The sequence below is a fragment of the Strongylocentrotus purpuratus genome, unplaced genomic scaffold (assembly GCF_000002235.5).
Source record: "Strongylocentrotus purpuratus isolate Spur 01 unplaced genomic scaffold, Spur_5.0 spur5_scaffold_15, whole genome shotgun sequence".
Classification (NCBI taxonomy): Eukaryota; Metazoa; Echinodermata; class Echinoidea; order Camarodonta; family Strongylocentrotidae; genus Strongylocentrotus; species Strongylocentrotus purpuratus.
The window spans coordinates 23199854-23216900 of record NW_022145600.1 but is presented as its reverse complement, the minus strand read 5'-3'; the positions used below and the strand labels follow the sequence as shown (position 1 = coordinate 23216900).

Sequence of the window (17047 nt, the reverse complement as noted above, 5' to 3'; positions counted from 1 at the left end):
ATCCGATGCCGGGTCTGGAGGCAGCAGTATATAAGCCTTGGATCTTGTTTATTTATACAGATGTATGCTGCAATGATGCGCTACAACTCATTTGAAAATGTCCAGGGCCCCCGTTGCACAAAACTAACCATTGATGGTAACTTTGCCATCTACAGTGTACCATGGAAACCTTTGATTTTGATTGGCTGTTGAGCCCTGTTACCATGGTAGTTGCCATTGATAACAAAGTTACCATCAATGGTAAGTTTTATGCAACAGGCCCAGTTTAAACTACATGTATCACACAGGTTATGGAATAATAAAGCAAAAATGGAGACCCCCCAAAACAGCTATGATAAGCTGCAATACCTGATATATATACACATGCATGTTTTAAACAAACCCAAATTCATCTGCAATGCCTGAAATATGTAAATTATGCTTGTTTTATGCAAATAAGATGGATGATGCTGTTTTTTCATTGTCTGTTTAATCATGTCTCACAAGACCTTGCTAAAACATTGCAAAGGGCAAATATTGACCATGTTCCTCTCGTCCTGCCTGCCTTCGCATGCATCATGCAGGCATTAGAGTTCACATGGGCATACTAAATGTATGAGTCAGACTCAAAGGTTCATTCATACCAGAGGAAATTTGTATACAAGGAAATTCATATACAAAAAATTGTATGAAAAGAGATGTTGTACAGAGAATCAACGGATAGCAAAAGGGGCGTACACATTGCATAACACCATTTCATATAGAAACATATTATATATTAAGAAACTAGATGTGAATGGGTCAGTTTACACGACAGCTGGTCAGTCATCAGTGTGCACTCACAGTTTTTGTACAATACAATGTTTACCAGACGATTCTTTATCAAGTTTTTGTTTGAAAGGACGCTCAAACCTGTGTTTCTCTCTATGACGTTTCATACTAGAATCCATGCCAGACTAGAAAAAAAAATTTACTTATAGCTATACCGTTTTCATGTAGCTATACCATAAATTTTGGTAGTCCGAACAGGGGGTCAGAAAGCAAGAGTGGACCGACTGTCTCGAGTCTGGGGCGGGGGATGGAGGAGACGTGATGATGGAAGATGGGTGGGATAGATGACTCTGAGAGAGACAAGGATATATTGAAGTACAGATTACTGACTGGAAGGGTGATCGGGATATGCAGCTGATCTGTCTGTTTGTGTGAAGAGAGCTAGTCTGTAAGATCGTGGATGCTATATTTGCTTTGTTTTGAAATGTTAACTCAAATACATAAATTATGCAGTGGGGAGTTAGAAGGGGGAGGGGGTGCATGCTGAGGGCAGTGAACTCACTTTAAATACCCCCCCCCCCAAAAAAAAAGAAAGAAAAGAAAACAGGAGGGGCATTAAACACAACTTCTGTCATTTTCAACAAAACTCCATACTAACTTTTGTCAAAGGGAATTTTTTGTTAGAAATAATAAGTGGGACTGTAGCAAGAATGATAATGTCACTTTTTTTTAAAAGATGATTCATGTGGTGAAATGTGAGATAGATGTTGGCCTGGCTGAGTCGCATTATTGACTATAAGAATAGACTTTGAATGAATTTAAAGAAATCAATAGCTTGGCCAAGTGACTGACAAGACATTTCCAAGATAGCTTGCTGATCGACAGTGACACCCAAGGTAGAAAAAATTGTCTGTGATGACGAAACACTGTTGCTTGAACTGGAGAAGCTTGGCGGAAGTCTTGGATAGATAAAGGCATGGATTACTCAAAGGGAACACATAGTGTCATGATTGAGAGGGATGGAAGAACATCTTGGCAGTATTTCATCTACCGTAGATGTCTTGCTTTCAGGCTTAATGTCTTACTCTCTCCTCTTGATGTCTTTAAAAGTCTGGAACATTTTCTTTAGATTTTCCTTTAGAAATGAAGCTGTAAATGAGTCTGAAATTCATGCTTATGAGATAATTTTTTTTTGTTAAAGATGGAGTAGTCTATGTCATCTAGACTCTGGTTTTAATGGTTTCCATGAAACACATATTGGAAAAGCTTGGTCCATCTTGAAGTAAGGCTACTGTCGATGTCTTACATTTGATAGGGTAACATACCATTGTAGATGACTACAAGGTAAGATTAATGACCGTGGATGTATGCTTGTAGATAGCATCCACTGAGTCATAAGACCTAAGCCAGTATAAAACCTATTGACAACATCTTAGTGTGTCTCTCTATCTCTCTCTTGATCTTGGCTATAATGTGATTATGTATGCATCATTATTAAAAGAGAAAAGTACATGATCTTGTCAGAAGTATTAATACTATATGAAACATAGTAAAGAAGTATTTCTGTGTTATTGTGATTAATAAGAGCATTTATTATTCATTATCTATTGATAAAGGAAGAGGTTGAATAGAAACTATCCTTCCCTTCAAAAAAAATTAAAATGCATATCGACGCTGATGTTAATTAAACTAATACATGGTATGGAATATTGGGTAGTTTGCCAGCAACTAAACTTTAAGAAAACAAGAAGAATTGGTTTTTACTTCAACTCAATGATATGATCTGGATCGTCAACTACCAAAAAAATGGCATAATCCTTATCTAGCATTGGGTGAAGTTGGTATCCCAACTTCGTTTATGTACTGCCATCGTTGTATGCCTGAGCTTGGTCCTCTACATCATTATGAAACATTGCTTCATGTGGTACTTAGCTTAGACAGGTGTTAAAATTGTAATGAGCCCGCTCACTAATGATATTAATTTGTTATTATCTCTTCTCGTTTATCCTCTATCTCTCCCTCTCCCTATTGTCCTTCATCACACTCTATGTTCTTGTTTCTACCCTATATTTTTCTGTTCCTTTTCCATGCTCTCTCTCTCTCTCTCTTCCTGTCTCTGTCTGTCTCTCTCTCTCTCTCTCTTTCTTCCCCTGTCTCTCTCTGTCTCTTTATCTTTCACTCTAGTCATGAATTTTGTTATATATTATACTTTGTGCAAACATCATTTTGTTCTTATCAAAGTTAATCCGTTTTTTAAACCACATTTGTATTATTATTGCCAAAAAACCAACATAATTCTGCCATTTGGATGGAAGTACAGTCATAATAAAACCTTTTCAATCAATCAATCTGTGTCCTTCTCTATCTCCCCATCACTCCCTCCAGGCCCGTGTCAGCAAGGAGCAAGACCAATTCCTGATCAACCCCTTTGGCCTCCTCTACCACGAGGTCACCGCGTCCTCCCTCGTCAAGCTCGACTCCGTAGGCAACATCATCGACCACGGCACCACATCCTATGGCCCCAACCTGGCCGGCTTCACACTCCACTCCGCTATCCACAATGCCAGACCAGATGTCAAATGCATCCTCCACGCCCACACGCCAGTCATTGCTGCTGTAAGTATCATGGCCGTAATGATCAAAGGATCAAGACATATAACAAGCCTCTCTCAAGAGTTGCCAGTTAATGTATACCAGGGCAGTGTTTCACAAATTCGCCCACAACCCATTGAAACGTTTGTATTAAAATTAACACACGTTTCAACGAGATGTTGTCCTTATGACAGTTTCGTGAAACATGCCCTGGGGGGTGTTTCACAAAGATCAACTTCATTATGATCTTTTTCCTTCAATAATGAACTATCCAGAAAATGTAAATTCTGTAGATTTGTGACCATGATTTGTTCATCCCTTGAGAGATCAATGCCAGAGAATGGTGAGAGAAAACAGTAGCATGAACGGCCTGCCAGTCAAGTCCAAATTAAAGTCAATTTTACTCTTTGTAAAACACCCCCCTGGTTTGCTTAGTTGTTCCAGTCACATCCGAAAAGCATTGAAAGTTATGAATCAATTACTCCTCAAATCAGCTCTCAATTAAAATAAGAAAAAGGGGATCATGGGGGACCAACGGGTACCACTTCAGGATTGTTTGCTATATAGAGGGCGCAAGTTGTTTTTAAGTAGTGCAGTCCCACTCTAATCATTCCTCTTTGCCCTACCAGGTATCCGCCATGTCGTGCGGTCTCCTGCCCATCTGCCAGGAGGCTCTCATCCTGGGTGAGGTCTCGTACTACGACTACAAGGGCATCATCATCGATGACGAACAGAAGGACAGCATCATCAGGGCACTGGGTCCCAAGAAGAGGGTCCTGTTCCTACGCAACCACGGTGTCGTATGCTGCGGACAGACCATCGAGGAGGCCTACTTTCTCACGGTCAACGTCGTGGCAGCATGTAATACACAGGTCAGTTGAAGGGGTAGTAAATATGTCTACCCGTTTGCCCTGTAATCAAGAAGACATTTTCCCTTAATATTCCAGTCTTTGATTCAATATCATGCTAAAAATTCCTCCCTTATCAGACAATTTAAATTTAGCATTTGTCACTACTTTTGAAGACAATGTGTGAATCTGTATTTAAGCTCTCAGTTACTATTTTTTTAAATGAAACACATCAATCCTTTTTACCTTTATACCCATTTGCACCTTTCCTGTACACATCTAAGGATTGGTGAGAACAAAATCACATAGGTTCAAACAGGGTTCATCTTGACTTTAACTGAACTTAAAATTAGATGGATTTCAAACCAAGGATCCAATTTCCTTTACTTTCATAGGTATCTTGTTTCTCTTGAAAAGAATCTGAACAGCTTTAAGAAATTAATTTCAATGCAAATATGATCAACCAACTTGATGAAACTCTCTTCTATTCAGGTTCAAGCAATGACTGCAGGTATAGACCACCTGATCCAGGTATCATCAGAGATTGCAGAGAAGACCCGTGAGGTCGCATCCCAGGGCGGTGGAGGCGTACAGGGAGACGATCAGATCAAGAAGTGGCGCTGGGGAGAGCTCGAGTTTGAGGCTATGATGAGGCAACTGGATAACATGGTAAGATGGGAAAAGGATTGTGGGAAAACTTGTTGTGAATTAGATAAGATGGACGGTGCCGTCTTTCAACCTCAGAGAGCGGAAATATCCCACTCGCACTGACAAGACCCACACTATACAAGAATTTGGTTACCCTGAATGGCCAAGATTCTGTCAATTAGCTGTTGGCTTGGAGTTGATTTCCAGTTGGGTTTAATGGTGGTACTGGGATACAAGATCATGTTTATGATATTTATAACTCAAAGGTAGTCAGTGACAATGGGTTTCCAGAATAGAGCTTGGACATGAAAGAGATTTAGGATTACCTATTCCAATGTGCAGGGTTTTATAGTTAGGTATAGAGTATGGAAGACTAGCTATATACATGAAGGTTCAACATATTGCATCAAGCTCAAAATGGCCCTGCAAGACCAGTTCTAAGATACTTATCAACTGCCGAGAGCCAGAAGAACAGTAAGTCATATCCATTTTATACAGAGTTAACACCCTTTTGGCTCTCCGCAGATGATTTTTTAATTTTTCCTTGTGGGGGAAAACGGAAGAACAGACTTCGGATGGGTTGAATCTGTATTTGATGCAGATGGTCATATTTAAAGCCCCACTGTACTACTTGTAGCTACTTGCTCCCTCTATATAGAAAACTTCTCCAATCGGTGCCTGTTGGTCCCCCATGATCCTCTTTTTCTTATGTTAATTGAGAGCTGAATTGATGAGATAGCCAACTGTCAGTGACCACCCTGGGTGGTCTAATCCCTTCTGGCCGAACTAGTACAGACGGCCTTAAAAGTGTTGGTATAAAGTCCTCAAGTAACCATCTTCCCATATGCCTCCCATCCATCCACCCCTAGGGTCACAGAACCGGTTACATCTACCACGCCCCTCTGACCCGGTCCGAGCCCAAGCCACGCAGCGACGTCGCCTACCCGGCCGTCTCCACCGGTGTCACCTACATCTACGACGATGACGTGGACGCCAGCAAGTACGAGTCACCCCTCAAGATGCTCAACAGGAGAAAGGCAAACGAGAAGACCAAATGGATGAACACTCCCAACTCGTATTCCAAGGTGGAGGTGCCGGTGGAACAGAACGGAGAGGAGAGCCCCAAGACCAAGACAAAGGTAGGTAGACTTTTCTTCTGGATATTGGTCCAAACTCTAATGAATGTCATTCTGCAGCATCCCTGGGGCTAATATTGGAGAATTTAAACAGTTTTCAAGGTTATCTTCAATGTTAATTTGAAAACTATGTATCAAATTGCCAAGATGAATATTCATTTGGGAGTAGGAAAACCTTCCTTTACATATTTTTACTTGTATTTGATTGGTTGGATGGTAAAGAGGTAGGTAATTCTATTAGCAGTATGTTTGGATCAGCTTTGTTTCTTAATTGTTTACGAGCGACATCATGATCATAACGTCGGAGCCCACAGAACGGACATTAAGGAGTGTATGAGAAACGTAGGTGCGGGTAATGATAATAATATCTGTGAAGCGCTTAAAAACAGTATTCCGTATTAAGCGCTATATAAATCCAGACTTGAATTGTTCATATTATTTCTCCTTTGCTCTTGTTTATATCAGTGGGTGAGTGAAGTAGACAAGACAGCAGGACACTCCACTAAGCACCAGGATCCTCAACAGTTTGCCAAGCAGAGCGACAACCCTAGAGAATTCAAGACAAACGCCAAGAAGGTAAATCAGCAATATCATGAAAAACAAACCAGTGAAAATCATAGAGTACCAAAGTGCTATAGAGTGGTGAAGCGTGACGTCATCAAAAATCTATTTTTGGAATTTCTCAATCTTTTCTTCATTTTCCGAAAGACCATCAAAAATAATGTCCAAATGTTGAAAACCAATTGAATAGGTTAAGTATTGGCTGAGATATGACCATCTGAATAAAAGATTGCCTATGGGAACTCAGTGTTATATTGCTCTGGTTCATAACATTGTAACCTTGGGGCCTACATGTATGTCCATCATACTCATGTTAGGGTCAAGCACTGGTTTCACTTGGGCTAGTAAACAATTGCCTCTGCCTAAATATCTAAATATGAGGGTTTCACATTGTAACCTTGGGGCTTATGTCCACCAGACTCATGTTAGGGTCAAGCCCTTGTTTCAGTTGGGCTAGTAATAGTTCCCTCCATCTAAATATCTAAACTTGGAGGTTTTGCATTGTAACCTTTGGGCCCATGTCCATCAGACTCATGTTAGGGTCAAGCACTGGTTTCAGTGGGTTAGTAATAGTCCTCTCTTGTGAATTCTTCACCCCCTCTGCCCGAGAGTGACAACTTGTCCATACTTGTTTTTTCCCTGTCTCAGGTGACAGCTGAACAATTCACGGACAACAAGAACCCAGGCCCCACATCACAGGTCCTAGCTGGTATCGATGATGGACGCAAAGTACAGGTAAACATAGAATACTCATGCACAAGATAGGAAAAGTTGACATGGTACCCCCTCTAAGGGATTAGCAGTGGTGTACTTCTCAACCGAAATAGCATTTTTACACATCGGTATGAACATTCTATGAAGAATTCGGTGACTGTTACACTGGTAGCTCACTTTAGCCATAGTATGAAGACCATAAAAATGCTGAGAATACTGGATGCAATAAATCTTGTTAAAAACATGCAGGCTTCATTTTTAATATTTTTATGGTGAGTATTGTAATTTACTAATGTCCAATGAAATGAATGTCCAAAGAAAATAATTTCCACTTAAATTTCAGAAATTATATTAACTATTGTGCACTGCATGATATTGAAGTTTAATGTAAAAATTAATACAGTGAATATTTTCCGCATAATTTTTACACCAGCATGTGATATTTTATATTCTTCAACATGATTTGATTTGCAACTGATAGTGATGATAATTTGCCTCACATTTTCATCTTAATTTGCGAATGATTAAAGTATGATTTTATTCATCATCATCATTTTATTGATTTAAGAATGGTTGTATCTAATTTCGCACGGTAATTTACATTGTGAAGAACGTGACTAACTGACAGTATTCATTACAGACAAAACAGGAATAATTCATTATGTCTTTTATATGTCGTCGATTTCAGAATAATGAAATATCATGTAATCAAATATTGTTAATGATATACCTTGCTTGAGTGGATAATAGCGTCCTTTATACCCAAAATTAAAAAAGTAGCTGTAACCTCATAATAAAAATGAAGATGTTATCTGAAATGCTCATCAAACATGATTATATGCAGTATTATTTAGTTAAAAACAGTACTTACAATTAACATCAAATCATTTATGACGACAAGAGAGTATATTTTATCAAACCAGATATTCCTGATTTTGAGAAGGAAAGATATTATCTTATGAAAATAACACAGTTTTAGTAAGGTGCAAAGATATTCTAAAACAACCGAAGAGCAAAGATAGCTGTTCATTGGCATCTGATGCCTGTCTAGTATTAAAGCTTAATATAGATAGTAAGGAAGCGTTTTCCATTCAGTGTTTGTCACCAATTTCGGTAGCATTTGTTTTTCTAGATGTACACATATTTGTGGATGAAATCCAAAAAAAAATTGCACCAAAAATGCAAAATATAAAGTAGGGGAAAGTCTTGATAAATGATATCATTGGAAGATGGAAATTGCTTAAATGTTTAATGTTTAGAGAACAATTCATGATTTTCACCAAAGTGATACATGTAGTAGTTGTATTGTTACAGTGTAGGGCACTTTCTTTAACTTCATATCAATTTATCAAACTGTTTCATCTGTAATAGCATTTTATGTAGATTTCACACCGGTTGTCATGACTAAAAAATACCTCATGTTTTAGAACGATTAAACTCAACATAGGCTGCACAGTATTAACGGGGACTTCCACATATACGCTTCTAATACAAATACCATACCTCAACTTAACAAATTCATTTATCCTAGAATTGATATTCGCTGTGCTGTAAATGCAGTAGTTTGATGCTGCAAAACATACTACCGTACCATTTTAACCATCATCAACAACCATCTAATTACATGGAGGGAAGAGTAATAGACCGGCAGTAGATCAAGCAGTTTGATAAATTGGTAGGAGTGGTAGCTTGGTATTATGTCGGCGCCATGTCGGTGAAGTGAGTCTTGTTCTCACGTTCATGCATGGCATCTTAACTCGTTTGTTTTCCACTTCCTCCTCGTTGTTCATTCACTCCATCACTCTCCTCCTCCTCTTTGTCTTAATCAATCGTCATGACAACCATCATCATCATCATCTATTAGATCGTGGCAAACGACGCCCAGTTGTCTAATTCCCAAGAGAAGTTGATCCGCGAAACACAGGTACAACTCCTTCGACCTACCACCAACACCACCACCACCATCATCAACATGATCATCTTAGTTTTCATTTGATGATGTTTTTAGAATTTGTACTTACCCCCATCTGCATTTTTTGTGCTTGCTCCATCATGTATACCATAACCTTTTGTCGTTTGTTCTTTGCACTCAGGTGATCTGTTTTTGTATTAACATTATTGTGGTGGTGCTTGAATAATACTCCATTTTTACACCTTTCTTGTATTTTGCTCTGATAAATACTAACACTTAACATAATAAATAATAATAATATTCAGCTTTTATATAGCGCTTAGTACAAATATCTCTAAGTGCTTTACCGATATACTTTAATGGATATAATGGATCTTTTTGATTTAATGAAATTGTGCTTCGATATAATCACCTTTTCTTTTAGTACGGTCTTCTCAAAGAGAACTTTCCAATTCTGACTCGGCACGATGTTATTGTAAATATAGACTAAACGATTTGAAGGTGAAAGAATAGCAATGTGTCGTCATAATACAGAGGAAAAGGAAAGGTGCAAATTTAGTCTAACATGATGAATTGCTTGAAAGACAGTGATGTGAGCTCATGGAAAAAGAAAAGAAGAAAAGATATTCATATGGTTATCATCTTAAATGTATGGATCGGCTTTAGTGATGGGTTCAATCTGTGAAAAGCAAATAATATTATAATATTGATAATGATAATGAAATTATAAAATAAAAAGAAAGAAAGGAAGAAAGAAAATCGACATTGTTGAACTCTCCCCCATCCCCATCAGCTAGGCTTGTCAGAAACACAAATGGTGATGAAATTTGAGACAAGGTCATTAAAAGAGAGGGGAAAAAGTCCTTTATTCAAAACAGGGGTCAATATACATGTATATATACAATACTTGACCATGTAAGGGGAATTAACTATCAGAAATACATGAATTCTGGACAAGGGTCTATGTTTCTACGTGTGTCTGTACAGTATGTGTGTGTGTGAAATGGCATTGGTTATTTTGTAGGTTCGTACCCAGAATGCATCTGTCATGGCGTCATCCTTATAGACAAATGCCGTTGTTACGGGTTGTGATTCTAAAAGGCACTGTGAGTAGGGTACATGTTCATCTCCCCTAGATGCCTTGTTAAGGTCAAGAAGGTGAGATGGCAAGTTGTTAAAAATTGCCCAGGCGCCATGTTTAAAAAGGGAAGGCGACTTGTTAAAACTCGCCAAGTCTGCCTTGTTTATTAAGACAGGAAGGCACCTTGGTAAAACTCGCCTTGCCGCTTCCTCATCTTAAGCAAGGCACCTTGGGGGTTTTAACAACTCGCCTTCTTTCCTGATGAGCCGAGAACAAGGCACCTTGTTCTTACGTAAGAAGGTACTATTTGACCTTTTAAACAAACGTTATGAAAGATAGATTAATCAAATACAGAGTTTGATGTTTCTGAAGAAAACAAAGAAAAAGATTAAAAGAGGATTCAAAAAGTATTAATTGCTCTACAGTGTCTACCCGGTACACTGTATTTATTATATCCACATTTACCAATGATACATGTACATAAAAAACATAAATTACAACAGAGGAAATGAAAGTGGCTTATATATATTCCAAACATATTCAATTAAATTGTGCACAATTAAAATGCATCATAAAAATTCTTAAAGATTTGAATAGTACCTTATATCAGATTGAGATATTCGTTGAATGTTATCTGAAGTTGTTTACGATGCTTACGTAGAGTCCTGCGTTTGTAATGGACCCATGAACCTGTAATATTTGTCTTGTTGTCAAAAACCTTGCCCTTAAAACAAAACACATCCATTTAAATAACAGTATAAGCCAAGCACACTCCAAGGTATATTGTGATGTTTGGATGTAACCTAATTGCAAATCAAGAGTATTTTCTCTGGATCATGAAATCAAAATCTTTTGCAATGTTTATGCTAATGGCCCAGCTAACAGTCCCATCAATGTAAAGCCATGTTATAGCATATTTACTCAAGATGGCTGTGGGCAGGTGTCATGAATGGTTTGAGAAATATTCCATAGTAAACCAATATATGTAGAACGAATGAAATGCATCTTCAATACAGCATGACTAACAATTGAACGAGCATGAACTAGATCAATTAGTTTGATTGACTAGATTAACCCATTGTACATTGCATGAAAAAAGCAGAAAGTAATACATCCCCACCTCCATGACATTGTGTGCTTGGAGCCAGAAGGGCATTAATTGTAGGGTAGTTTTCATTTTGGCTGTAAGCAATTGATATGAGCTGTTTTTAGATTCACTACCAACTCGTCATATACATATTGCTTTTAAAGAAAAAGTAAGTCTGAAAAATAATATATTGTCTTTCAATATGTTGCATTGATGAATTAGGGCTGTTCATCCCTCATTTTGCAATATTCTTTTTACCACATTATATTTATGATATTTTACTCATGTCACATAACAGCTTTAATTTAGCACTTGCTTTGAGATTTTATATCAATATACTAGTAGTTTTCTTACTTTTCATGGTGAACAGGCAACCTAACACATCATGCTAACTACTAAATAGTAATCCTGTCAAAAATAATAATCCCCTATCACTCAAATCACTTGTATTTAACCTTACATTACAGTACATGTATGTTGACTGCAATAAACATTTTAGCCACGTTTTAGTCATCACAGTTCATTGACGATGTAACAAATGTAATATGTTTTTTGAGGTAGTATGAAACAGACCTTGCAAAAAGTTATAAAAAGGAAAATGAATTATTTTCAAAATGTTAATAGTTCTTATAACCTCTGTTCCCATGTTTGCAAGATATAACCTCACATTTATGAAAATAGAGTTTTCAATTTTATTTAATCGCATGTGAAACCACAAAATCACCTTGAGCATTTGATTTCGAGTGGATTTGGCGGCTTAATAATCTCATATATCAATATTATTATTATAATTCTAACAAAGAGATATTAAATTCTAACTATCATCCATATTGCATTCAAACAGTAATTATACCTGCTATTATTGAAAGTATATGCTTGACTGCTTGACATAGTTATTTGTGCATACATGCACATGAACTGTATGCATAATGTAAACGACCAAGAACAAACTAACTACCGGTAGTTCTATTTGTTTCCAGATGTAGTGAGTGCTTTGGAGGTTTTGCATCAGCTCCGACTAATGTTTCCTTTTGAGTGTGTGTGTTTGAACATAACATCCAGCTTATTCGCCTGTTTGCTTGTCTGCATGCCCATTCCATTTTCAATTCAATGATTTCTAATAACATGTAAATCTCTCTTAATTAGATTTTTAAAAATAAGTACCATTATGATTAATGTATACGATAGACTTGTCAAAGTGAGTATTGCAATTGAAAGTTTAAGTGTTAACCTCTAGTACAACAATTGAATTGTTACCCCCAAAAAGCTAGGAATTTTGGACATTATGTCAGTGAACAGCACCCCAAAATAGAAAAATGGAAAATAGTAGATTTCAGAAGATGGGAAAGACAAAACTAATAAGAAAGTTCAGAAGATAATTATATCCCTAAATCATCAAATCACTGAAGAATTGCAGTATATTTAGGGGACCCCTTCATGATTTTGCATTACAATAGTTTTACAGGTCCCAGAACCGGCCATCATACTTCTCATATAAATGTAGATTACAGTTTTTGTTTAAACCCCAAGGGCCAAAATATTCAGCTAAATCTGTATTGGGTAAATAAATGATTGCCTTCAGCTGTTTGTCCATTTAAGTGAGGAAATGTTTAGATCGGTCCGTCAGTATCAATTTACTGAATTATTAATTTCTGTTTTTCTATCCTAAAAGGGCCACAATGTTTTGCTTGGTCAGCATTAGATCAATGGACAATAAAATCATTTGTTTCTGCTATTTTTTGTTTTACCCCAAAAGGGCCAGAACATACAGCCTGGTCAGTTCTCCGTGGGGTCAAAGGGCATCGTCCAGCGTGACCACCAGAACGACGCCCTCGTCTACACCGTGTACTCGCCGAACCCGTTCTGCAGCATGACAGAAAAGGATATCCTGGAGTACAAGAGAGAAATCGCTGAGAAAACTGGACAAGGTAAAAAAAATCTGCGAGAATAAATTTTTATTTTCTATTTAAAATATATATATATATATATGTATATATACATTTTTTAATTTTTTTTTTTTTTAAATATCGCCCTTGTTTGAGCTTGCACTTTGGAAGTGCCCTAATTTGACAAATTATAATGACAGCCTGTCTAACACCCTTTCCCATTTGTTTTGTTGCTAGATGTACAAGAGATTGAGCTGATCTTCCAGGCCCCAGAGGAAGAGGACAACAAGCTGGTAGACGCCCAGGGTGAAGGCAAGACCATCACAACTACCAAGATCTCTACTACAGTCACAATGGCAGGAGGTGAGTGCATGGCAGAAAGGCGTTCTGCTCTGCGGTCCCACTTCAACCTATGGGGACATTTCTCTCGTCCTGTTCCCCATTAGGGTGGCCCAACACCTGCTCCAGGGATAATTGTACTGGGCTTTATATCGTCAATGTTTGTTTTTTCATAACTCAAGAATGAAAGGTGGACTGGTTGGATTAGGGCCTTTGTTGAACTTTCTCCAGAAACAGGAGAAATCCATTTTTCACTTAATCAATTAAAAAAATTGGTAAGGGTATGAATAATTTAGTTCTTAACTGTTCGTGACCAGTCTCTTTCACATCATAAAACACCCATACCTCCCATACCTTGCTTAGTATAAAATAAATGAAATGATATTAAAATAGTGGACTGGTTGGATTAGGGCCTTTGTTGAATACTTTTAGATATAAGCTTTATTATGTCACATTCTCAAGAAACATGAATCATCGACGTACATATTTTCTTAGTAACATATTTTATCATGTGCTTGTATATTTTCAGAGGGTGACACTGCCACAGTTCACAAGACAAGAGTGACAGAGAAAACAACCATCAACGGAAGGGACGAAAACGAGGACGATGAAAGGGAGCCCTCACCTGGTGTTGACAGCACAGGATCATCACCGACGAAGGACCCTATGTCGCCCTCTAAGAAGTCGAAAAAGAAATTCCGCACGCCATCGTTCTTGAAAAAGAAAGAGAAGAAGGAGAAGAAGGGAGAATAGCGCCCTTTCTCTCGCACTTTTGAGTCATGCAATGCGAAAGTGATAATTGCCGTGTTCTAGAAAAAATTTTCATCATCCAATGCAAAGATATCTGTAGGGATAATTTGTAAGTAAACCAGGTATGTGGCGGCATGTATGTTAGAACTCGGACATACCATGGAATATATGTAAATTGATGAGTTGGTTATGAAAAGAATCAAGATACGCGATGTGTATGATATCTATAAAGTGTATGCAACGACTCAAAATGACAAAGCTCTTAAGTCTCTCGGAGGCGTCAGAAGGGCAGTGTTCAACGCTGTGTACCTAATATTAAAAAAAGGTAGTTGATAGAGTTCGATCCTTTGCATTTTCTTAGCCACTCTAGTGTAAATGAATATAAGATGAAGAGGTGATATAACGGATGTAAGGAATGCTCAAGTCTCGTTTCTCAATCAAAAAGTACTGATCTCTTTGTTATAATTGTGTGATGATTGGTTTTTTAATCAGGCTCTTCATAAACCTGTAGTTATTGTACATCATGCCTGGTCTTGTTTGGAAATATTTCATGTTCTTATTCGTAGAGGAGGATTTCTTATTGCCTTGACTGTTCTTTTCCAACAAGTGAAATGCCTCTAGGCGATTTCTGGTGTAATCCATGGAAAATAAGCTGGAACGGCGCATTTTATCTCCAAATTGAAATTTGTACGATCTATTTCATGCTGCATCGAATCAAAGCGTTCAGTAATAAGCTCCGCATTCTTGCTGTCATCCAATGACGACTCTTAGAAACGGCGTACGATCAGATGTTCTGAAATAAATACATTCGTACCCAATTTCTTTTTTTCCATGGATTTTCTGTAGCTTGAAATCGCCTAGAGGTACGTTATTTTCATTAGATGAGCATTTTCATTGATATAATCATGTTTATTGCCAAAAGTACTTGTAAGTAGGTTTTTTTTTTCCTTTGCTATATATACTGATTATAATGCTAAATGACTTATTCTTATGTAGTATATGAAATATGTGTATTGTGTATAAAAGTAAAATGAAAAAGGTAGCATGCATGATAGCATTTTAGTGGTTTAGAGCTATTCGTAATCATCAATTTTCCATCAAATCACCCATAATTAAACAAACAAAAAAAGAAAATTGTAGCATGCTAGCCGAACAGTCGTGTAAAATAATGCACTGTGCCCTGTCAACAGTGAGCATATAATTGTTGCGAAAGCGCTGTGTATAAAATTGTATAATCGATGATGCCATTGCGATTGTTATTTAAAAGCAAACATGGAGTCTTTTAGTAAAGTGGTTCCCTTAGAACGACAGGGACCTGGGGACAAGTTTGTTGTGTAAAAATTCTTCTTCTGTCGTTCCGGTGATTCCTACGATTCGAGTAAACGGTGTATTCATGTGTATTCATGTGTATTCAAACCTGTGGGTGGACATGACGTTCTTTACTGCGTGGTAAAACTGAAGATTCATTTTTTTTTATATTTGCTGAAATGTTGAAGTGTAGTTATATGTAGTGTATAATATAGAGAGAGTGGACAAAAAATGTGATTTCACACAATCAGTGAAATGTTTAACCTTTTAAATAATGGCTATTAAAAGAATCATTCCCTTTTTGATGATGGGACTGACACGATATTACAACATTTGATGTCTTACGTGTGTAAAGGTCGTGATGGGGGGAGACAGCGTTCATCCAATTTGAGTTACCCCGGACTGAGGTTGTTATGTAAATTATGAAAGCAGGACATGAATTTGAAGGCATGGGACTGGAATATCCAAAAATGGATAAGGTTTGTGTGTGGTGTGCAATAGGCCCAGTCAGAAAGCAGAAAAATTAATTGTACAAAACGAGTCTACTCACAAGATTTCTTTTTTGGGAGCTTGCTGTGGAAGTTGGTGGAGGTTAAATGCCATTTTGTCGATTGTACCTGTACATGCTTACTGTGCAACGGTTCTCTGTAAATATGAGCTGTGTTTAAGAACAATGAGGAAAATAATTTTTACAAAGGTTTTTGGAGGACTTTTTTTGTGACATCATTCTGTTGTTTTTTTTCTGTCTGGATTGTCTTTCGTTTGCCCGACGATGGTTTTCGTTCTTTGCAAATCTTCCCGCTCCATCATCCTGTGGTTATAATTCATGCAAAGCGTAGAGCTGATTGAATAGGGAGGGAGATCTATCTATTAGAGCATGGACAGTTCAGACAACGGTTGAGCAAGGTATAGAGAGGGAGATCAAGTTCTTGATATGTATACGGTTATTGGCAAGATACACAAGGTGCCCTGTTTCGTAAAACTGACAGCAATAAGTCAGAAAAAATGGGAAAAAAGCTCTAGAAATGATTGAATGTGATCAGCTCTGAGCAGATTTGTTGCCCAATTCTAGTGGTTGTTAGCAAGTTTTATGAAACCAGGCCCAGGTTTACTTACGATCTTAACCGTGTGATCTTGTGTAACAGACATATACATTGTGATATGGCAGGCTAAGTTAGGGCAAGTGCGTAGGCTGGGTTGCATGTGTGCCTTGGTAGTACTAGCTGTACATCTGGATAAAGTCGCACTAAACCTGCCTTGTGAGATGGCAAAAGGGGGATGTACAAGTCAGCAGATTTGTGAGCTCGCTGTACGTTGTATAGTACTTGTAAATTATCTGATAGGAGTGAATACATCAATGTACAGAGTTGAATGCTAACTTGTTTTTACCATAATTATACCTCGGTAACGCCATCATACCAACTTCAAAACCAAC

The 17047-nt window shown here is 37.7% G+C and overlaps 1 protein-coding gene across 6 annotated transcripts in view; it reads left to right on the top strand.

The window, feature by feature from the left end:
- LOC115924095 (gamma-adducin-like) overlaps window positions 1–15944 on the top strand; it is a 74835-nt gene extending 58891 nt beyond the window's left edge. For 5 of the 6 annotated variants that reach the window (XM_030985849.1, XM_030985852.1, XM_030985851.1 and 2 more), the window contains 10 exons: window positions 3136–3366; window positions 3972–4214; window positions 4683–4859; window positions 5708–5977; window positions 6440–6550; window positions 7184–7270; window positions 9114–9173; window positions 13086–13257; window positions 13453–13578; window positions 14084–15944. In XM_030985849.1, the coding sequence (XP_030841709.1) occupies window positions 3136–3366; window positions 3972–4214; window positions 4683–4859; window positions 5708–5977; window positions 6440–6550; window positions 7184–7270; window positions 9114–9173; window positions 13086–13257; window positions 13453–13578; window positions 14084–14307 (1701 nt within the window). In that variant the 3' untranslated portion in view covers window positions 14308–15944. The remainder of the gene's footprint in view (window positions 1–3135; window positions 3367–3971; window positions 4215–4682; window positions 4860–5707; window positions 5978–6439; window positions 6551–7183; window positions 7271–9113; window positions 9174–13085; window positions 13258–13452; window positions 13579–14083) is intronic. The other variant, XM_030985853.1, reaches the window with a different exon arrangement.
- Window positions 15945–17047: the final 1103 nt, after the last annotated feature.